The sequence below is a fragment of the Melozone crissalis genome, unplaced genomic scaffold (assembly GCF_028551555.1).
Source record: "Melozone crissalis strain CALT ecotype California unplaced genomic scaffold, PUWL_Pcris_2 ptg000007l_1, whole genome shotgun sequence".
Lineage (NCBI taxonomy): Eukaryota > Metazoa > Chordata > Aves > Passeriformes > Passerellidae > Melozone > Melozone crissalis.
The window spans coordinates 6931195-6953929 of NW_026535785.1; the positions used below are offsets into that span (position 1 = coordinate 6931195).

At 43.8% G+C, this 22735-nt stretch overlaps 1 protein-coding gene across 1 annotated transcript; it reads left to right on the top strand.

Annotated features, from left to right (window-relative positions):
* NUTF2 (nuclear transport factor 2) lies at window positions 1–22117 on the top strand. Its single transcript, XM_054269371.1, has 5 exons — window positions 1–85; window positions 8482–8606; window positions 10535–10606; window positions 14642–14740; window positions 21542–22117. The coding sequence occupies exons 2-5, from the start codon at window positions 8508–8510 to the stop codon at window positions 21653–21655; spliced, it is 384 nt and encodes a 127-aa protein (XP_054125346.1). The 5' UTR covers window positions 1–85; window positions 8482–8507; the 3' UTR covers window positions 21656–22117.
* Window positions 22118–22735: the final 618 nt, after the last annotated feature.

The window sequence follows — 22735 nt, forward strand, 5'->3', positions numbered from 1 at the left end:
GGCGGGGCAGAAGCGCGGGCGAGGGAGGCTGAGGGGGCTCGCGCCGCGCACGGGGCCGCTGCCGCCGCCATAGTGGGAGCCGCGGGTGAGTGCGGGGGGCGCGACCGGCACTGGCGGCGGGACCGGCACCGGCACCGCCCGCGGGCCGGCGCGCGGCACCGCCACACCCCGCGCTCGCCCCCCGCGGCCCCGTGGCCCAGCCCCATCCCCGCCGCGGGGCGCTGCCGGCTGCCGCGGGCCGGGCTGGGCGGGAGCCGCCGAGCAGAGCCGCCCTGACCTTCCCCGTCTTTGAGGCGTCGGCAGCGCGGTCCCGGAGGGGCGGCGGCGGCGGGAGCCGAGCCATCGCCGGCCGTGCCCGGGACCGGCGGGGCCCGCGTGTGGGTGGGCCGGCGGGTGGGCTGAGGGGGGCGGGCGGCCCGGGGGGAGCGAGGGGCCTCGCAGGGGCGAGCTCGGCCCGCAGGCTCGGGCAGATCGCTCCGGCGGGGCCGGGGCACAATGCGGGGTGCGGGCCGGGCTCGCCTCGCCCCGCCGGCAGCCCCCGGCGCTCCCCGGTCGTGCTGCCCTCAGAGGCACCGAGGGCTTCTCGGCCTGCTGCCCGTCCGTGCTTCGGTCTTTGCAGGGCTCGGTATCGCAGGGAGGAGAGTGAAAGGGAGGGAACCGGGAGCTGCGAGGAGATGGTTTGTGCGGGGCAGAAGGTGTGCTCTGTTTTAATGTTCCTGCTGTTTTCTGTCTTGCCAGAAGGCTGTGAAAGGACTGAAGTTACCTTAGATGGTTGAGTCACTTTGTCACAATGAACGTGAAAGGTTCATGCTTCCTTGGAGTGAAGTGCTCAGTGATCTGTTGATTATCAGACTATCTGCTGAGTATCAATGGCAACTCAATGTAAAAACCATGTAGTTTTTACATTGAGTTGCCATTTTCAAGTATGATGTGCAAGAGAGAAAATTTTTTGCCTTCTCTGGCTGTTGTCACTTTTCAGCTTTGAGAACAATGAAAACCTGCAAAGATGTGCAATAGCAACGAGTGTGTGTTACATTCAGTTAATGTGAAATAGCTTTCTGAAGACTTTTAAATCCCCAAAAGCCTCTTCTTGCAATTCAAATTGAACTTCCTGTCTGAGGCAGGCTGAAATAATAATTCAGCTCATTTGAAGTCCATAATTTCCAGTGTAAATATATCTTAGAGCTGGACATACTGCATTGAACTGGGGAAAAAAAGCCCAGGTAAATGCTCGAGCAGGAATTGGTTGCAGAAACGTTGCTTGAAAGTGAATTCTGATTCCTCAATCAGCTGCCTTCTCAAGTTAATATTCTTTTGCCTTCTTGAAAAGTTGTGTTCAAGCAGTGATTTCTGTATTTGTGTGCAGTGACTTCACATTTTCTTTTAGCAGCAGCAAAACAAAAGGCATTTCACAGACATTCAACTAGAAATAGCAAAATTTCTGTATATAGTGAAATGCCTGATCTCATTTAAAATGAGGTGATATTTTGGCTCACTTTGGACAATTTAACTATTTTCCCACTGGGCCCTTAATTATCATTTGCCTAAAAGGTTGCAAGTTACTTGTTAGATGATTTGAAATATATTTGCTTAACACCTGTGTTTGTTCAGGTCTTTGGAAGAATGCAAATGGTAACAACTTTGCAGTTCTCTCTGCTGGGATTTCTTTTGCCCCTGTTAATAAGAGGCTCATTTAGTTAATGAAAGTGTAGAGTATGATTAGCTAAGGAATTGTAACATATCCTGATAGCTGGTAACATTGCAAGTGTGATTTTTTTAGGTTGCTTTGAAACTTGTAGATATTGTGGCAAGCTTGGCCATTCAGTGTTTTGTTACTGTGTCTATAAGGTAAGGAAAACCAGGGTGTAGCCGTTCTCCCCTCCAGTTCCTCAGTGCCTCCCGGTTTGGTTTTTGTTTTTGTTTTTTTTTAAACTGGACAGTCCTGTATTCATTTTGGGGAAAGGAAATGTGGCTTCAGTCTTGCAAACTTGAATTCAGTTTTTAGCTTGCATGAAGAATATTCTGGAAAAATAGGCAGTTGTGTAGCATTTTGGCTTTTGCTTAACAAGAAAACATGATGTCCCCCTGTGCAGTTATGTGTAATATATGTCTGTGTATTTGAAAATCATCCTGGCTGACTCTGTGTGGCTCTCTTGGGTTGTTAGGTTGCAGTTGGGATGAGCATCGAGCTGCAGGCACAGTGAAGGCTTTTCCAGAGTCTTCCTCAGCTGCTTTGTGTATTAGTGGCCTTACACCTGCTGGCATTTCTAACAAAAAAAGATGTACTTCAGGTTGGCATAATCCCCTCATTTATTTGTTTTAACAAAGTTGGGGTAGAGGAAAAAAGACTGAGAAGGGGAAAAGTAAATGTACTTCCCAAAAGGAAATAATCTGGACCTTGTCATCTTCCCCATTCTATTCTCCCTTTCCATGCTTTCACTGTTCACAAATCTAGACTTAATTATTTTTAGCTCTAAAAGCATATTTAGGATAATGTCATTCCTTGCACAGAGCAGCCCATGGCAATTACTTGGTGGAGGTCTCTGAAGTCAATGGTTTCTGATTGGCCTTGAGCTGTGGTTCACAGAGGGTTCTCTGTGGATCAATCGGCTGCTGTGGAGATAATTGTGAAATACATCAGAGAAACACTCCTTTCCTTCAGTTCTGAGTGCATAAATGTGTTCCTCAACTGGAAATGTTACAGGTTTTCACATGAGAAAGGTTCACTGCTGAATGGGCATTTACCAGGCAGAGCTGCAGAGTGGTGAGGATGAATGGCTGATGAGACAGGATGCCCCTCAGTCAGTTCCAGGATTTCTGCATCCCTGTGTCACTGGCCTGGTTTGGTCTGGGAAAGGCTTGAGCAGAGCTTGATCCCAGCCTCCAGTCCGTGTCAGGCCATGATCAGGAGAGCCAGGCTTTCCTCAGGGTACCTCATGGCAGGGCAGGACACCAGGGCATGGCTGGCACAGATGGCATTGGGGTAGGACAGGGGACAGCTGCCCTTTGTATGTCAGGCTGTGGAACAGGTTTGTCCTCCTGCTTTGAGCTGGAGGAGGTCCCTTGCAAACCTGCATTATTCTGGGGTAATTTGCATAGTTTCTCTGTTGGGAGGGGATCCTTGGCTAAAGGAGGATGATCTGTTATCAGGTGGTTGTTGGTGGAGTTGAATAGAAAGAAGATGAACTGGTCCTGTGATGCTGGTTGCATTGTGTTCCTAGAAAGTGCACACTGGAAACACTCCTGTCTTTGCAGGTTTTAGAGGCAAAAGAAAAGCTATTGAAGGAAAAATAGCCTAAAACTGATGGCTGCTTTACTTTACTTACCAATCTAAAGAGTGCTGACTCTCTAATCTAAGTCATCTAAAATACCTGTGTGCTAAAAACTGCAAGAGTATCAGGAACTGAAAAAGCCGAGAGTGATTTCACTGTCCTTATTTGCTCCTGTTAATCAGTAGTGAAGGATGCAGAAGTGATGGTCAGAACCATGTTTGCTGTGGATTCACATGTCACTGGACAGCAGCACAGATTTAAGGCTGATGTTGGTGCTAATTTGTTGCACCAATTCTCAAATTTTCCAGAAAACAAGTTTGAATTCAATTTTAAGGGAGAGTAGCTTTGGTGTTGTTGGTCTGGCTTTGCTATTCTGTGAGCATGGTTTATTTATGCTGAGATTACTTGTGGAATAAATACAGTCATAACTGGGTAATAGAAGGCAATTTTCTCCACTAGCATTAGAATGTATTGGTTTGAGGGTTTTCCTCTTTAAATTCAGTGGGTTTTTTCTTGGTGTTTTGCAGACCAGAAAGACTTTACACACCTTCTGTGCCTGTGGTGGTTGTTCATTGATTCTTTGAATACAGCTTGCTTTTTAAATGTGGCAATCCCTGGCAGACCACCTCTGTTTTATTTTAGCAATTTATCTTTTACTATTGCTCATGCTAGTTTCTGTTGACTTTTCCAGAAAATGTTGTATTATTTTAGAATCACAGGCCTACCTTGCTCCAATTCAGAATGACTTAATTTTTTTTAATTGGTAGCAGCAACCTTACATGTGTGCAGGCCAGATAATGTGCTAAAGCATAACTGCTGGCTGAACTGTTTGTTCTTTCTCCACACTGCAGAGCTGTGACAGTAGCTCACCTGCTCCAAATGTCACTGGCTTGCATGTTTCAGAGAAGGCAATTTCTTTCCAAGTGAAAAAGTGACTTTTCATCAAGCCACCCCTCTGAGTAGCTCTGGCGGTGCTGCATGAGCAGAAAGATGGTCTTTGTGCTGCAGCACGCTGACAGAATCATGTGTTGTGTAGCTTGGGAAGGAAGCAGTAGGAGGAGGTTTCATCCCCACAGGTGGCAGAAATGAGTCTCTTAAGGACTGAGCTCCCCTGAGGAGTTCTGGGTGATGTTGGTGCTCATCTCACACCCAGAGCTGAGGCAGGAGGGATGGAAGAGGGGTGAGTGTAGACAGAGACACTGGCTTGCTGGCACAAGCAACAGAAAAGATTCTGTATTTTTGGATTTTGTGGATAAAAAAGCCTGCCTGAGGCTGTAACCATAGTTTTACTCAAGGTCACTCAGGGCCCATGTGGTGGCTCTGCTCTCTTCCAGATCTTCTCTGTTTTGTGGGTGCAGCTTTCTCTGCAGTGCTGCTGCTCACTGGGTGCTGCAGCCTGTCCTGCTCCTGGTGCAGTTTGCCCTGTGCCAAGGCAGATGGATGCAGAGCAATCACCAGGGATGCCCTGGTACCTTGTAGGACGAGATTTGTAGGGATTGTGGTGAGAGATGTGTGGAGGGATGGGATTTACTCTTGACATGTCAGTGTGCAGCCTGGCAAAGGTATTGGAGAGCTTTATTTTGATGTCACTGCAGAGAAGCCCTTCAGTTCAGCAGTGTCAGCAGATATATACCTGTTGAACACAGAGTTGCTGGGAGCTGCAGCTTTTGTGCTCTCTATTGGGTTTCTGCTTCAGCACTGGCTGCTGGGTGGTGTTTGGGGTGGGGATAAATTCTCTAGTATGAGCAGAGTCCAAGAAATAGAGTGAATAATGTGAATTAAGTATTACACTTTGTGCTGGTAAGCTCAGCTTTATAGCTGTGCCTTGTGAAGAAGCTGTGAATCAAATGGACCATGAGGTTCTGAAGTGGATGTGAGGAGGTAGGCTTGGTTTGAAGTGACAAAGGCAAGGAAATTAATTAGCTTAAGGAAATTATCTCCTTTTCCATGGGGAATTAAGGTGGAATATCCAGTAATGCACTTACACAATAGTAACTTTCAGCAGGTGCCTTTAAAAGGACATATGTTTTTTTTAAGCAACATCTTAGGAGCTTTCTAGTTTATTGAAACTTCTTTTATCTGCTGTTATATTAAGTGGATATTCTTGTTTCTGTGACCATGGACAGATTTGAGTGAACCATGGGTGGATTTGGCTGGATGGTTCTGAGGCACCCCTGTGTTGCCCTAGTGTTTGACAACATCAGAACCTGTGCTTTCCTCAGAGGTTTGCAATAGATCCTGAAGCTTTTTATATTATATTTATCTCATTAGAATACTGTACTGATAAGTCTATCAATAAAGTCCTACATGGGTTGTGCCTCACTGAAAGGGACTGGGCTGGATGACACAGATCATTCCCATCTTGCTCTTTCTTTAGGAACATCTCTAAGCTTCTTACATCTGTAATGACAGGCAGAAAACACAAGACAGCATGGAGGAAAAGGTGACAAATCAGAAAAGGAAAAGGAACCTTTCCAGGAAGAATGAGTGTTCAGCAAAACCATATATGAATGGCACAGGAAAGAGAGTAAGGTTGTAGCAAACAAAAAAAAATAGTCAGGGATCATTAATTTCAACCACATTTTTTTTAGCTTTTTCTTATTTTTGAGAAAATCAACATTATAATTGGTCAAATTTATTCTGTTTCTTATTTATTTATTCAATAGTATTTTACTGTTCAAAATACAAATACTTTTTTGGGGAGGAGATAGCAAGCTAGCATACTAATTTTTAGATCTAGAAACCGTAATTCTACTTTCCATATTTAAAATAAGAATTCCTTCATTCCTTGCAGTCTCTAAGGCTTTCTCACAGGTTCAGGATTGAACAGAAGGCATCTGGTGCTTGAGTGAGGCTGTTGTGCCTTGAGGGACTAAATGAGGTGCAGTGCTGGCACACAGCTTGATCTTGGGTTTGTGTGATGCTACAGGGAGCTGTTAAGGGTGAATGCACATCTTGTGTGTGGGGAAGTTTAATATGGCAACAGCTACCTTGCTTTAGCTTCAGAAGAATAAGCTGGTGGCTATTTTTTGTCCTCCAGTTCAGTGTTTCATGTGTGACTGCTGAGCATCAATACTGTCAACTAGATTTGCCCTTAAATGTTTAGGAATATCTGGCAGTGGTGTCATTTCATGTGTTGGGATTGAAGCTTGATCCATACAGAGTGATTCAATGTGATTTTCACCTGTGCTGATTGTTGGCTCCACTGCAGCCAATCCAAACTAGGTACCCACAGGTCTGGAATGGAAACTGCAGGCATCAAACTTTAGTCCTACCCCTTCTGGTTTCCAAATATGACACGAGTCCTGCCTCTCAGCAGGGTGGGCATCGCTCAGCAGAGTTTCCAGGGAGTTGGTGCCATGGTTTTAGGGTGGTTTTCCTTCAACATAAAATCCCCAAATACAGGCTGAAGTTATTTGATTTCTGGATCAACTCCAGGTTAGGCTGATATGCAGCAATTATGATGTGCAATCAATACAACCTTTTCACTTGTAAAGAACTAGATTTAACTTGTTTGGGAGGTGAGTGTGGGGCTGGTTTTGTTTTGTTTTTTCAATCTATTGTACTTGGGTGATTTTTTAAATTTGCTATGTGTTTTCCCAGAGGAGTGGCCACACTGGGTAAACTCCTCCAGACTGAGGCATGTACTGCAAGTATCAATGGGGAGCTCATGATGGTGACTAACACCAGGCTGCAGATCTCTTTGGAGCAGTTGAAACAAGACTGGTGTGGCAACAAGACTTTGAATTTTTATGTTAGTGTGCAGGCTTGGTGACTTGGATGTTGGCTATTCTGCCTAGGTGTCTGATTGTGAAATTAGGATGTTTAAAGTGTGATAGCAGCTGTGCTTGGTAGTCACATTTACCACCCTGAAAACACAGATGCTACCTGCTGTTAGGCCATTGATCTGACAAAAGATTTGCTCTTCTGTGTCTGGCCAAATCTGTATGACCTTAATACTTCCAACCCAGAGTCTGAGCCCATTTCAGTTCCCATTTGTGTGAGTAAAGCTCAGAGGCCTAAAATATGAAAAGAGCTTTCTTGTCCAACTGTGCACAGAAAGCTGGGCCTGGGAGTCTCCTCTGTGGAGATCCTGGGATTGTGTGTTTTGCTCCTCTTAGGAATCTGTTAAATCTTACACAGGTGTGTGAGTAATTGACAACTAAAGGAAACCAGAATAACTATCATGTCCTGTGTCCTAAAACAGAATTTCATACCTTTCTAGGCTTGCAGTGCAATTTAAACCTGTAACTACAAGATTCCTGGACAGGGATTGCAAAAAGGGACTAGTGGCTGACATATCTAGATGTTAACCAAGTATAGTTTGCTTGAAGTGAACTCAGGTCTTAAAATATAATGTAGTGGAGTTTGAGTGCAGCATTTTTGTGTTTTGAATTTTAGCACAATTCTTCAGACTTTCAGAGAGACATCAGGATAAATAAAAATGAATTTGCTTTTTTGAGAAATGTAATGTGATACAGCCATCTGTCTGGACTGCTGTGCATGCTCTATGCTCAACCCCTCTGGAACAGAGGGACTTGTGTTCAGAAGTGTGGGATGCCTTCAGCACCTTCACTAGGAGCTGCAGATTCTCTGCACTATGAAAAATCATGGTTTGTATCTTGAAGTTATCACAGGTTCAAAGATAAACATTGAGTCTACTTCAGCCTCAGTGACAGAAGAGGATGGGCAGAAAGCTTGTGTTGAACAACAAGCTAGTGAATTCATTCTTGTTATGTGCCATTGACAGGACACTTAGAATGGCCTGTGGATGGTGAAATACCTGAGGAGCTAAATTCATGAATCAGTTGGTGTAAGCCACTTGCAGACAATCCATGTTACGAGGTCAGTTGTTTACAGTAAATGAGATCAAGTTGAAACAGGGAGCCCTTGCCAGCTTGTTCAGATGGTGGAACTTCTGAAATATGTCAAGACAAGGTGGTAACACTTGGTTTTGTTCTTGTTCTCCACTTTTGTACGTGAGATGTGACCTCACACTGAAATAGCACTACAAACCAAATCTATAATTAGAAATTAAACCATTGAGTATGCAAGACTTTTATTTACAAGTCTAGGATACAGAGGTGAGTTTGTCCTACTTATCCCAAAGAAAAATTCAGGCCAGTTGAGAAGATCTGTGTAATGCACAAACCAAGTGTTACACTTATTCCTGTGATGTTTCTGATGGTTTTGTTTGCTTGTTTTGTAGTCACTGGCTCTGGTTGAGGATTCAGAATGGGAGACAAGCCTATCTGGGAGCAGATTGGATCCAGCTTTGTACAACATTACTACCAGCTTTTTGATGCAGACAGGACTCAGTTAGGAGCAATATATGTAAGTATCCACAGAAGGGGAGCTGGCACTCTGTCCCCTTATCTGGGATTCCCTGTTTTGATGTATGGGAATACACAGGGTAGGATAGTGGGCTTTATCCTGGCTCCAGAATGCCAGTCAGTGCAATCACACTTTTATTTATTGCTTTTCTTTTATGTCTGTTTGGAGCTTTGTTTGCCTTAGAGGCAGTCAGACTCACAAAAGCCCTGTTTAGCTGTAGGCAGTGATTTCTTTTGGAGGAGTTTGAGGATAATCCCGTGATGAAGTGCTCTGTAAAAGCAAACATTCTAGTCTTGGTCTGCCATTAATTTACAGGCATGGATTTGCTTGGATCCCTCTTGAAGTGGGGTGTAATTTAAGGCCTACCCTGTGTTTAGCAGTTCTTGCAGGTGTTTCTTGGACCTCATGCTGTATTAATCCTCTGAACAGTAAAATAGATTTCCAGTTTTAAATCCAGTTTAAAATGTAGAATAACATGTTAAATGAATGTAAATTTAGTTTAAATTTCCTCAAACATTAGGTTTTTATTTTTGCATCTTATTTGGGCTGAAGTAGACTTGGATACCAGAATTAAAAACTGTAACTAACAAACCCAAGGCCCATCAGTTTTTAGTTTTGGGGGAAGATTCCTCCAGAGCATGCAAAGTGCTCTGTGTGTGGAGTTGATTGCTGATGCTGAGGAATGCTGCTGGGTGGCTGAGGAGTTGCAGCAAGAGGTTCAGGGCTGACAAGTCTTCTAGCAGCATATCCTGTTTTTCTGGCTGGTTTTCCATCTGCTGGATGAGCTGAAGTTTCAGCAACTCTTGAGGATTTAAATGGTTCAACACCCTCTGCCACCCCTCCTTATACCTCAGCAATACCCAGCAGCACTGGTGCCATTTGCTCTTGGGATTGTTGTGTACTTGCTGCCTGCCAGATTGTTGGTTGACTTTGCCCAAGAAGCTGAGTACAGACCCTAGAGGGAAAGAAAACCAAGCAGTTTGTGTTCCAACCACAGCTCTGAATATGGAGGCTCTTAGTAGTTTGTATTTTATTACCAAAATACATTCAGTCCTCAAAGTGTTAAGTACAGACTAATTTAAATTCCTGGATTGAGGGCCTTCCACACAGTGATCTCCTGGCTTTTTTTTCACCCTGAGGGTCCTTCTGTCTTCCATCATTCAATGAAGAGTCCTGTGCATATGTAATTGGGAGAACTATTATGCAGGTCACTGATATGTGTTGTTCTGTGCAGCTCCTGAACTGTGGAGAAAGCACACCCTGTTTTGTGTGGCTGAAATGCATCAAGGTCACAATTTGTATAAATTTGGGGAGATTCTATAGAAATGGGCTTTTAATGATTAGCTTTTTCCCTTCAGAGACCCTGGGGGAGCAAACAAATTTTATAGCATGCAGAATGCAGCAGGCAGCTCTTAGATTTGGTTTGTATTCCTGTATCACTACTTCCACCACAAGATTCAGTTTATCCTTAGTGGTGTGATCCAAGTCAGTTAAGGCTTCTGTCACCTGTTCCAGGTAGGGATCTGGCCACTCACTTTTGAATTGCTTGAGGTAGGTGAGTTGAAGCACTACCCTGGTGGTGTAACCCATGTTGTCAGTTTTCTTCATAGATTTTTCTCTTTACACATGCTTGACTTTGTGTCTGTAATTATTTTTTTTTAATCCTTTAGATTTTCTTCTGAAAGCTGACTTTTATCCAAAGGCAGGAATTTTTTGCTGGTAGACTTATGATACTGAAATGTAGTGTACTTAATTTTTTGGCTGATTGTTCCAAACTTCTTCAATTGATTTTGCTGGTTTCTTTCTATGTCCCTTTCAGGTAGTTTTCAAATGGGTGGATTCTGAGGATTTCTTCTAAATACATAAATTCTCTTATCAGCATTGCTTAAGGGCTACCTAAATTGATAACATTTTTCTTTTTCCCCCAGATTGATGCATCATGCCTTACGTGGGAAGGACAGCAGTTCCAGGGCAAAGCAGCCATTGTTGAAAAACTCACTGTAAGTCTATAATCCTTGCTGAATGTTTTGGGAAACAGTTATGAAGACTAGAAGATAATTGCTTCTGAAAATTTGAGTTAGACTTAAGCAGTTCAGAAATCTTGAACTTGTGCTTCCAGCTTAGGTCTTCAAGAGATGTTATGAATTACTGCTGCCCAGTGGGTTATTCCACTGATGGCTCTAATGTTGGAATGTTAATTGACTCCATAGTTTGCAAGGTTATTTTGTGACTGCAATTGTATTTGACATTATTGATTTATTTTTTTTAAAAGGTCTAATGCATAAGCTGCCTCTGATCTAGAGGAGTGAAAGGTGCCTTTGCTCTTTTAAGGCATGCCAAGGAAGAAGCAGTAGCAATCCTGTTACTTGGATCTGTCTGATAAAGGCTAGACACATTACAGCAAGGAACAACTTGTTTTCTGATACGTAAACTGCAAATAAGTTCTGTAGTGGAGAAGCTGACTTATCCTCAGGGCAGATTTGTCAGCAGTTCAGATGTGAGCAGGTATGGTTCAGGATTTGAAACATGTGTTTCCTCTTCAGCAAGTGAGAGGACACTGGAATTCTATGTTTGTTTAAACTAAAAGAATTTTTATCTTCTACAGTAAATCCACAGTTCTGTAATAAAACTGGGGGTACTTGCAAGCTGTCATGAGACTAGAAAGTTTGTTTCTCTTGTGAGATATGCAGAGGACATGCTTTTTAGGTCACCAGACAGTCTGCTCTGAGTATGGTATTTCAGATATTTTTATTACACATTGAGAAGAAAAGTAATTGTAACTTGACACTTGGCTCATTGCTCAGCTACTGCTCCTGTGTTTTGGAATTGCTTCTTTTGCCTAAGGCATCTTTAACTGTACAGACTGAGGTTTGCCCTCAGGCCTGTGCTTTAGGTACCTGTGTTGCCTTTGAGAAGGCTGCACATGTCAGAAACAGCAGCAACTGCTTGCTTGTAGGTGAAGAGCTACCCAAGCTCCAGGGTTGCTTGTTTGTGTACTCAGTGTTCTTTAGACTTTTGGGCTTGCAGCCGCTCAGATACCCAACCAGCCAGGCATTTGCTTGGCCCCAGTGTCTGATTGCTGCCTTGGATTCAGCCCAGACAGATCCAGCCCCTTTCCCACTGTGACACAGCTCATCTTTACCTTCCCTGTCACTGCTGCAAGGTGGACTTTCTGGATTTATGTGTCTGCTGCACTTGTAATTGGTGAGTGAAGACACACTACTCTGCTTTAGGGAAATTTTTTATGCTTAAAGTGAGGAGGAAAAGCACTGCAGTTACTCTGTGCCCTTCCACCACCATGGCTCATTATGGGCTGTATCAGCTTACAGTGACTCTCATGTCACTCAGCATTCCTCTGTCAGCACTGAGCTCCTGGGCTCCCATTGCTGTGTCAGCTTTATGTGCTCACCTACTCTGCTTCTGGAGCTGCTTAGTCAGTTCAGCACAGCCCCGAGACACTGAATTCTTTCACACTTCTGTGGTCTTGTGTCCTTCAGTGCCTGGCTGGTGAGCTGATGTAAGCACAAAGAAGTGGCATTTTCTTTTAGATGAAGTTCTTTGCTGTGTGACAGCAATGGTATGGCACCTTTTCAATCTGCTAATATAGTAGGGCAAGGTTGTATGGGCATTGCTGTGCAGGCCCAGCACATCTGTGCCTTGCTGCAGCGTGGGAGTTGACACTTGTTCCTTCTGTCCTAATTGGTGCTGGGCTTGTTTAACATGGAGTGCCTGTGCTAATTAGGGGCAGCCTGATTTACATTGAGCATTTGAGATAACAATTACATCATTCTATGAACATACTGAACCAAGGAGGAAGCTGAGACAGGTATTCTTGCTGCCAGCAGTGAGTTTATGCTACTCAACTTTAGTCTTGCCTGATTTGTCTTACCTGACTTCAAGAGATTCCACAGTTTTCATAGTGAAAGACCAGTCAATTTCTAACATCAGAGGATGGTAAAAACCTTGCTTGTTGTGTGGCTTCATGCTTTTTAGACATTTTATTGTACTTCTCATACCACAAAATCCCTCATTCCAGTACAGATGAATGCCTATAAGTAGCTATCCTTTTGAGGTAGCCTCTGCCTGTCCTGAAAATCAGTGATCTTTTCTGTCACCTACACTCCTTCTCTTTCCAGTAGAATTTCTCCCAGTGCATCACATGAGTAGCTCACTAGGCTGGCCAGCTGTTTGGGATCCTTTCCTCTGAAGAGGACAATCATAGAGCCTTGAAGGTTGGAAAAGATGTCCAAGATCAAGTCCATCCTTTGACTGAACACCACCTTTTAACTAAACCATAGCACTAAGTGCCATGTCCAGTTTTTTCTTGAAAACTTCCAGGCATGCTGATTCCAGCACTTCCCTGAGCAGCTCATTAAAATGCTTAAGCTTTTCAGTCAAGAAATTCTTCCTGATGTCCAACCTGAACCTCCTCTGATGCAGCTTGAGGCCATTTCCTCTTGTCCTGTGGAATCAGGTACTTGAAACAGCCACTGTCTTACCCAGCCTTGTCTTTGGTTCCTTGTCACCATTTTGCAGAGCTCTTGATTCCACAGCCTTTCCTTCCTCCCTGGAATGAATTGTATTCCCCTTCATCCCTCTGCCTTTTCAGGAGAATCTTTTTGCAGGGCTTGTTCAACAAGAAGCTCTTGTGCCGAGGTGGGACTAGACTGGAGTACTCTTTTGTCAAAGGAACTTTTCACCTATGCTTGTGCAGGCTGTGTGGGCATTTTGCACATTCAAGTTCAGGATGGTGACCCTGGAAAACAGTCTGCTGGTCTTTCAGAAAAGAAGGCTCTGGATTTGTGTTGTTACTAAATATCTATTCCATACTGCAAAGGAATTGGCTCACTTTGCACTTGGAGTTGGTTGGGATTGCACTCCCAGCTGAAAAGGAAACACCACAGGTTTTATTAAAGGGTGTTCTTGAACAGTGTCCCTCTGATTGGAGACCTGCTCCCTACACTTCATTTGCTTCCTCAGGTCCTGATCCTTCCACAGTTTGTGTTCTGTTATCCATGGATTTAGCTTCCTAGAACTGTTCCTAGAGCCTTGGGCTTGTAGAGCCCAGACTGTACTTCATATCTGACAGCAGGACTTGTGTCTCTACCCAGGCCTTCTAGGAAGCCTTTGAGGCTCCTTCCTCTAGAGGAAAATGCAGGACTTGTTGCAGTATGCATTTGGATCTGTTTCAGCCTGTTTCCAAATGCAGCAAAGGCATCCAAGTGCCACCTGAGGTTTGAATGGGCACGTGCTGCCATCCTGTGCAGTTCCTGGACTTTGGGTATCTGCCACATGGTCACCTAGAGCTCCATCCACCCTGAACTGCCACTAAAGCACTCAGCAATAATGCAGCTTTTGGGAGAACAGTCCCAAAATTGCATTTATGTGACAGGACTCTCAGATCTCCCAGGTGTTTCACATTCACTGCTTGGAATTGTCTGTGTTGGAATGTGAATGTGGTCAAAGGTGAGAGGCAGGAATTACTCTCCAGTGCTGGTGTATCTCAAGGTGTGTTCCTTGCACACACACCTCCAGACATACTGACATTGGCTCCTGAGTGTCAAGGGAATTTAAAAGGGAAAGAGTGGATATATGGATTTCAAGTCTTGAAGATTTCATCCACTTTTCCTTTCCATTCATAGCCACATTAACAAAGAAGCAAATTAGGAGTTGTCTGGTAAACATCAAGTATTAGATGATAAAATCTTTTAACACAATTGAGAGCAGAGTTTTGTTCCTTCATCAAAAGAACTTTGAGGTTACAGATGATCTGAAGCCCTTCAGGCAGTGCAGTTGGAGTAGGAAAAGGTACCATTTACTGTGTATGGTGACATTATTTCCTCTTTTGGTGCTTGAAAAACACACCTGTTAAAATTTGCCCCACATGAGTAGTGCTCTCATACGCAACAGTTCTCTGTGCAGTTCTGCCACTGTAGTCTAACACTTCATAATGTTGGATTTGCTCAGTCTTTGTTTTGTAAGTTAAATAATTCCATTACTGTACATTTCCTTATTTTGATTTCTTTTCATTGCAGAGCCTCCCTTTCCAAAAAATACAACACAGCATCACAGCACAAGACCACCAACCTACACCTGATAGCTGTATACTCAGTATGGTAGTGGGACAGCTTAAGGTAAACTCTTTCCATTACAGGTTAATTAATGAGTGCTTATGTCTTAGATTTTTGCAGGGTTCTAAATAATCTCATTTCTGAATACATTTAAATGCTTTCATGGGTGGGGAAGGAGCAGGGATAAGCTTGCATTGGGATATTGCTCCTCTGCTGTTCAAGGCTGTCAAGAAATGCTCCTTCCTTCAGATACCTAGTTCTAGGTAAACACCTGTAATTTGACAGTCATGTTCTGCCAAGCAAAGTATTGTGGATTTTTCTGTGCAGACAAATATCATGTGGGTTCTAGAAGCATCAGTATTTCCCTTCCCCTGATGCAGTAAGGTTTTGGTGTCCTCTGTTGCATTTAAAAGCATCGTCACAGTGTTCTTGGACAATTTAAGCACATCTAGTTGAACATCCTCCTTGATGCAATGTTTGCATTGAGCTCTGATTTAGCAGATTTCATTTTGTTAACTGACCACCCTTCAGTGAGTCCATCCTTTTTTTTTACTGTCACAGGACACAAGAATACAATCCTGGTGTTAGTACAGTCCTGTACCTCTGTAATCAAAACAGATTCAGCAATGGGAATGTTGCCTCTGAGATCAAACACTTATTGTTGAAACAGCTGCTTCTTGTGAAGAATCAGGTTATTTTTCAGGCTTAGTATGACCATATTGCTGTGTGAGTGATATTACTGAACTGTGTCAACTTACCCAGCCTGCCAATATACCAGGGCCACAGACTTGTAAATTCATGAAGCTGCTTATGAATGAAAGACATTGTCCTGGAATTTGCAAAAAATACTTTGTACATAAAATCAGCTGGAGGCAGAACTTGCTCATAGTGGGTGGTAATAGTGAAAAAATGTGAAATTATGTAGCAGTAGTTAAAGTTATCAGAGCTCATTTGGTCCAGCCATGCTGAGAAGTCAGGCCTCTAATGCCATCCAGTCTTTAGAGTTATCTGCACCCAGTTTGTTTTAAAATTGCTGTTTAGATTTCCTTTTCCTGCTAACTTGATGGCACTTCTAGTATCAGAGCATTCAAACTTCCACTGACACTGTAGTGTTTACTAAGCAGACAGGACTGAATGTTTGAATCTGCTTGCTAAGCTGTTCTCTTTGTTTTGGGCTGGGCAGTTGAGGAGAGCAGTGCCCAGTGTAGTGCACCCACTGCTAAAGCTAACAGAGGCAGCTTTGGCTCTCATGAAGCTGCTCCTGCTTCCTGCAAGTTGGATTCCAGCTTCTGTGCTGCTCAGTCCCACCTGCACACACTCTGTGCAAAAGCAGCCACAGGTGACCATGGAAAGCACTGAATTACAGGACAGATGTGCTGATCTCAGCCTTGCTCTTGGGTGTGCACAAAATTCTGTGATGTGATCAAGACCTTTTGACCGAATGTCTTGGGCCAGTCACATCTGCACCTTGTTTTGCACAGTCATTTTTTTAAGGTTATTGCATAATTATCAAGCAGATTGCAGCTTGCAGCAGTGATTGTGTTGGATTCTGTGGCAAAATACCAAGCTCTGAAAGATTCTGTAAAGTTATTGGGTTTTCTCAAACCATAATCCATTAATATGAGGGACTGTAAATGCAGTCTAGGAGCTTTCCATAAATACCATGACTTGTAGTAGTATTTTCTGGTGTATTTTTTTTAACTTCTGAGTAATTTCAGTTTGCTGAAATTACTCAGTATAATTTGGGGATCATGTGTTAAAGCATCCAGGTATTTGGAGAGAAAATAGTGGGTTAAAGTATGCCTATGGTCATGATCAAATCAAAACTTGCTTGTGTATTTTTAGTAAGTGAGGAAAAGTTTTTCCACTCTTCATATTTGTCTCAAACCTTTGCTTTTAAAATCACATTTTAATCCCAGGAATGCTGCTTCTCTCAGAACAAGTGTCCAGAAAGTCAAAGTCAACTTAAAACCTTAACTTCATGCTTCTGCCCTATGTGATATTTACAGAGGTGGACAAATGAAATATCAGGATCAGTCTGTGGCATGAATGAGCCTGGCTGTCATATGTAGTGAATGCTTTTCTCTCATGCCAAGTCACACATGTTGACAGCCATTCCGCTGCATCTCAGTGCTGCTCTGTGTAACTGGGAATAACTGGGAACAGTTACTCCCAGTTACACAGAGTAGTAATACAGTGACTGGGAACAACTGGGTGCAGGTGGTGCATTTTAACCAGTGGCTCACATGTAGCTCCAGTTGAGCAGGGAACACCATGACAGGCAAATGTGGAGCTGCACACTCACTGTTATTTAAAGCTGCCTTCTTAGTGATGTGCCTGCTCAGCCTGCATATATTGCTCTCAAGGAGAGCTGTAAGAGAATTTTGCACAAGGAAAGGCACTCCCAAGACCACCAATAGCATGCTAATATACCAGTATCAACTATAAAGAAATTTTCTAAAAACCAACCTTTTGCAGCAAGCAGAATAATCACCTGCATGAGGGACTGGGGCACAACAGCTTCTTTGAGAAGATGCTGCAGAGTCACAGAGCATCTAAGTAGTGACTGCCACTGGCAGGGCTCTAACTGGCTGGCTAAAGCAGTGCAGTGATTGCTTTCAAAGATGCTCTTTATAATGTTTGGGTGGGGTTATCCTTTTGTAGAGATACAATAAATATACATCCACTTATTCTAATCATATTGATTTTTATTGCTGTTCATTGTCTGAGTGCTGCTTGCTTGCTTCAGCTAGGAAGAGTTTAAGCAGTGAATTCCTTTTGGTGTGACCCTGCTTTGCCAGTGTTCATCCAGAATGTCACCCAGTATCTTCAGTGTGCTTCACCTAGTAATGTATTTCTCCTGTCATGCTCAGGCAGATGATGACCAAGTTCTAGGCTTCCAACAAACCTTTTTGTTGAAAAATTTTCAAGGTGCTTGGGTGTGCACCAACGAAGTCTTCAGGCTAGCCCTCCACAACGTTTAACCCTGTGCCTTCCCTGTCTTCCAGTCCTCGCTGTCCTGGTTGAGTAAGGAGTGCTCTCTTCTGTCCCTTGAGGCATGGCTGTGGCTTGTGTGTTCTCAGAGCCACGTGGCACATCTGTGGCTCTCCCCAGAGTGTGATTTTTTGAAGTGATCCATGCAGAATTAATTGTGAATAACTAATTGTTATGCAGTGTTTTCTAGTCTTAAAAGGAAAAGGAAATTTGCAATTAAAATCACTGGGTATTTTTGTAATGCATGCTGAACACTTAAAGCATTGCTTAAAGCCTGTTAAATAAGGCTTAACATCTGAAAGAACCTGCAGTCTCAAGTAATTATCCTTTCCTTTGAGGTAAGGGTTGTTGCAGCCCTGCAGTTCAATCAATAATTGCTGGGGGTGCTGGTGAAGAAGTAAAATTCTCTCTGACCAGGCAAGAGAAGGAAAATTGTGTAGCTAAACCTGAAATGCAAAGCAGTGTTGCATCTCAGACTCTGACGTGACTCACTGCTCTGTGAGCTGAGCACTTCCTTTTGAGCCTCCAGGTCAGAAAGAATGTAGAAAAACTGAAAAGTCAAAAAGCTGCCAGGATTGTGGGTGATGAAGAGCTTGTGGAACTGAGAGAGGAGGTGGTGAAGGGCATCTGCTTGAAATGTCAGTAATTGAGTACTTCCAGCAAGCTGAAAGCAAACTCTTCTCAGTGGTGCCAGACAGTGTAACAAGGGACAGTGGTCAGAAACCATAACTTGGAATGTACAGATGGGACACAAGGGAAGATTTTCATGAGAAGACTGAAACCCTGGGAAATGGTGCCTGGACAACTTGTCAAACATCTGTTCTGTGAGAATTTGAAGACTCTGCTACACAAGGCAGTGGAAGATGTCCCTGCCCAGGACAGGAGGACTGGATTAGATGATCTCTAAAGGTCCCTTCTGTGGACTTTTACCATCTCTGGACCAGCCTGGTTTGTGGTTCTGTGATGCAGAGCTGCTGTAGTCTGTGCTCATGCTGAGCAAAAGGCTGGCCTGGAAATCAGAGGATTCTTTCAGTCTGATTCTGGGACTTGTTTAATTTTTGTTTTAATTCAATGATGTCATGGAAGATTTTGAACTGCACAAAGGAAAGTTTTATATGAAGACTAAAGCCCCTTGTGTTTTGAGCATGGGCTCACATGTGGAATGCAATTCCTGAGTTGAACATGCCTGAATATGGAGTGAAAAGTAAAGACAGAGAGTTCCAGTGGTGTTATCTGAGCTGTGATGAAGATCTAAACTAAAATGGAATAGGATTAGTCTGTGTTTTCTGTGGCATCTTGAGTCACTAAACTGTGAGCCTTTGCTATGGGCTAATATTACATAGTCAGAATTGGGGAATGGACTATAAAGTATAAACTTCACCTTGAATATAGTCTGGGATTTTCCTTGTTTCTAAAGTATACTGCTCCTCTATGCTATGAAGGGATAACATGCAAGGAATAAAGAAAATTATCATGTGTGACTTCATTGTGGGGAATTTGCTGTCTGTACCACACCAAATATTTTGGGAAGAATTCCCTTTTAGTCTTTCTTCACGTGTTCAGCCCTAAATTTCTTAAGAAAGGAGGAAACTCTCCTTAAGCCAAAGCATCAAGAGCTGTAGTGCTCTTATCAGAGCCTATCTAGACTTATCAGAAATCAAGAAGACCTACACTAAAGCTTGTCTGGAGATGTATTTTTTTTTCCAGAGGTATATTTTAAAGCATACTCATGTCAGTAATTACAAGCTCAAATTTGGTGTGAAAAGTACTTATGCAACTTGTAGTAGGTGCCCCAGTGAAAATGGCTCAGCTGGAAAAGGCACAAACCCACAGGCTTCAGAGCACAGGCTACCTCTACAGCTCAGACATGTGAGCCTCTGTTCTGGGCACATGTGTTGGGGATAACCCTTCCTTTGGAATAATTGCCATGCCTGCTGTCAAGTGTGCTAACACACGAGATGGATGGCTGGTGTAGCCCTGCAGAGTTACTGGTGTTCACACTGGGCTCCTTCCCTCCTTCCTAGGGAGCCTCTGCCTCGTGCCAAGTAGGTGTGAGGGACAAGCTGCCCTTTTTGTTTGCTGCAAAGTGACTGCTGGCACTTGTCTTGCTCATTCAGTCATGTACTGAGCATGACTTGCTCATATTCCTGGCCTTACTTGTTGCCTTCTTAATTTCTGGCTGTAATTTCCTCATTCACTTTGTTCCATTTATCTTGCCTATTCTCCCCATTCTCATTATGTTCTTGCAAGCTGTACTCAATTTATTTACTTCAGTAGGAAACCATTCTGTAGCTGGATCATTTTTCTTGCCCTTTTATGACTTTATTGTAGCATTTTATTTTTTTAACTTATAAGAAATGCATGCAGGATTTGATATGTGTGTTCTCTTTGCCTCTTTATGCATTTGCTTACTTCTGGGTTTTGCTTATTTTTTCTTTCCTAACAACTGCTAACCCTGTGCTTGCCTTGATAGCTTTAGAGCTCTCAGCTGGTTTAATAAATAAATATCTGTTATTATTTCAGCATCACTTTCATGAGGGGCCAGTCTAGGGTTCACTTTGGTTTACTCTGTGAATTAGCACACACATACTGAAACTGCACTCATTGCACAGCACTGAACTTCCCAGGCAGTTGTCCCTGTGAAATCCATGCTGTGATTTTTGGATCTGAATGCTTCCTTTCCATGCACCTGATGCCACCAGTGTTCTGGCAGACCTGCTGTTCTCTGATATAACTGATGTCCTGTGCAAGTTGGTCCTCAAAGCTGACTTGTTTCACAGTCCATGAATACTTTTTAAAAGTAAAGTTTCTTTTTTGTTTACTCTGTAGTCTGCTTTGCTCTTCAGACTTTTCACTTGTTCTCAGTGAACAGCAGCAGGACATTGCCAGTGAACATTCAGTGCTTTGACAGCCTCTTTCATCAGCTGCTCTGGCTGCTGCTTTTCAAGCCTCTTTTTTATAAATTTCCTCCGTTTTCTGAAGCTGAACAGTCATGTGTTGAAAAAATAAACCTTAAAATCCTCCAAAAATACTGAATTGAACACACTACAGCCACCATCAGAAGATTGTTTTGTAGTTGGTGCTGTGTGCTGCTCAGATTAAATCCTGTTGTGTGATTTCCAGCTGACTGATTTGGGAATCATTTCTGTTATTTTGAGGATTTAATTCCTGCACAATGTCTCTCAGGAGATAGGTAAATAAAATTAGGTGGGAATATAGTCTCCCTCTAATACTCTTTTCTGCTTTTGTAGTAATATTGTAAATACCCAGACATTGTCAGGCAGGAGTGCAGGCACTGCTGCAGCCATTCCCTGTGCTCAGCACACATTGTCACAGCTGTAGTGGATGCTCTGCTCCCTTCAGCTGGAATGGGAAGCACTGTGTTTCTGGCCAGCTGCTCCTGCTCTGGCAGGGCTTTCAGAGCCCAGATCACCTGGGTCATGCAGGCTAAGTGTTGATACCAAGCTCTACAGAAACTCCCTGAGACTCCCTTCTGCCATCCACCCAAAGTTCAGCAGTTAAAAATTGAACCAGTTTCTTTTAAGCTTAATTCCTGGGCAAGGGATTTGTGATTCCACACTGAGGCAGGCACGTTCCATCAGTGTGGTGAGTGACATGTCAGCAAGTCTTCCACAAAGCCCCAACTTCAGATGCTGGTGCAGGATTTCCATGTCTCTGGGCCAGGGTGTTTGTCTGCAAAGCCCCTCAGAACAGACCCTCTGGTGGAGTTGGTGTCTCCTGGGGTACTGCACATCTTACAGCATGTGATGTCACTGTTAATGTTAGCTTGAAGTTGTCTCATCATGAATTTTGGAATAAGTTTCTCTAAAAAATGAGTATTTGAACCTTTCCCTCCCTCTCTTTCTACAGGCTGATGAAGATCCTATCATGGGATTCCACCAGATATTTCTATTAAAGAACATCAACGATGCCTGGGTTTGCACCAATGACATGTTCAGGCTAGCACTGCACAACTTCGGCTGAGCAGCCCATCCCGAGGCACCCGGGCTTTTTTTTTCTTTTATTTTTTTCTTTTATTTTCTTTTTTTTTGTTGGTTTTTTTTTTTCCTCCTCTCCTCTTAACTGGTATTATTCACACTCACAGAACATTCCAAATATCATACACAAACCTGCAGCACTGCAGAGCGTGAGCAAGCAAGACTTGTGACCTGCCCTTCTGCTGAGTTTACATTGTCACTAGATGAGTTTCTTGTGCATGATGTTTGGAAATTAGACTTAGCTGCATTTGATAAGAGAAATTTGTGTTGTACCAGCATGCCTCGGAAAGAATTTATAATGCAAAAGGTTGTTGTTTATGTACTGACAAGATGCTCTATAACCCAAAGAAATGAAAGAACAGCAGCCTGTACAGCCCAGTTATTGATTTGTTCAGATGTTTCAATGCTACATTACACAATAAAACAGAGATTTTCTTAAAAGTTTAAATTATTTTTATGAGTTGGCTGTGGAGTGTGTGTGATAGCGCTTGCTGGGGGTGGACTGAGCCTGACTGCTGGGGGAATGCTTGCAGAGCTGGAGCTCGGGCTGAACGATTCCTGAGAGTTTTAGCAGTGAGTGCAGGGCAGGTCTGCCCTCCTCCATACACCTTCTCCTCTCCTTCTCAGCAGCTTTGATAACAGAGCCTTCTGGCTCAGTTTTTAACAATGAGAGCTTAGTTCTCACCTGTTGTGTTTTACCGATGCAAATTCCCCGCACGCTACAGGAGGATGACAGCAGTGGTGGCAGCCTGCGGTCAGTCTCCGTGGCCTCTCAAAGCCAAGCAGGGCCCCTGTGTGAACCCAGGGGTGGCTCCGTGCCGCCCTCCAGGAGTTGGTGCCGGCAGCTCTGTGCTGTGTGTGCAGCCTCCCCGCGTTCGGCGGCAGCCGCTGTGAGCGGGGCTGGCCCAGCCTAGCGGGGGCGGCGGGGGAGCCTCGGGCCTCGCTGCCCTGCCCGGCCCCGCCGCTCCCGGCCCCGCCCGGCCCCGCCCCGCCGCGCCGGGAACGCTCCGTTCGGGCGGCGGTTTCCGCCCGGCGCTCGCAGGGCCGGGCCGGAGGCGGAAGCGCG

Bases quoted from the DNA above. Each gene is read 5' to 3' on its own strand.
- NUTF2 (XM_054269371.1), top strand. From the start codon at position 8,508: ATGGGAGACAAGCCTATCTGGGAGCAGATTGGATCCAGCTTTGTACAA. The intron at 8,607-10,534 runs GTAAGTATCCAC...TTTTTCCCCCAG, and splicing joins CTCAGTTAGGAGCAATATAT to ATTGATGCATCATGCCTTAC. The intron at 10,607-14,641 runs GTAAGTCTATAA...TTTTCATTGCAG, and splicing joins CCATTGTTGAAAAACTCACT to AGCCTCCCTTTCCAAAAAAT.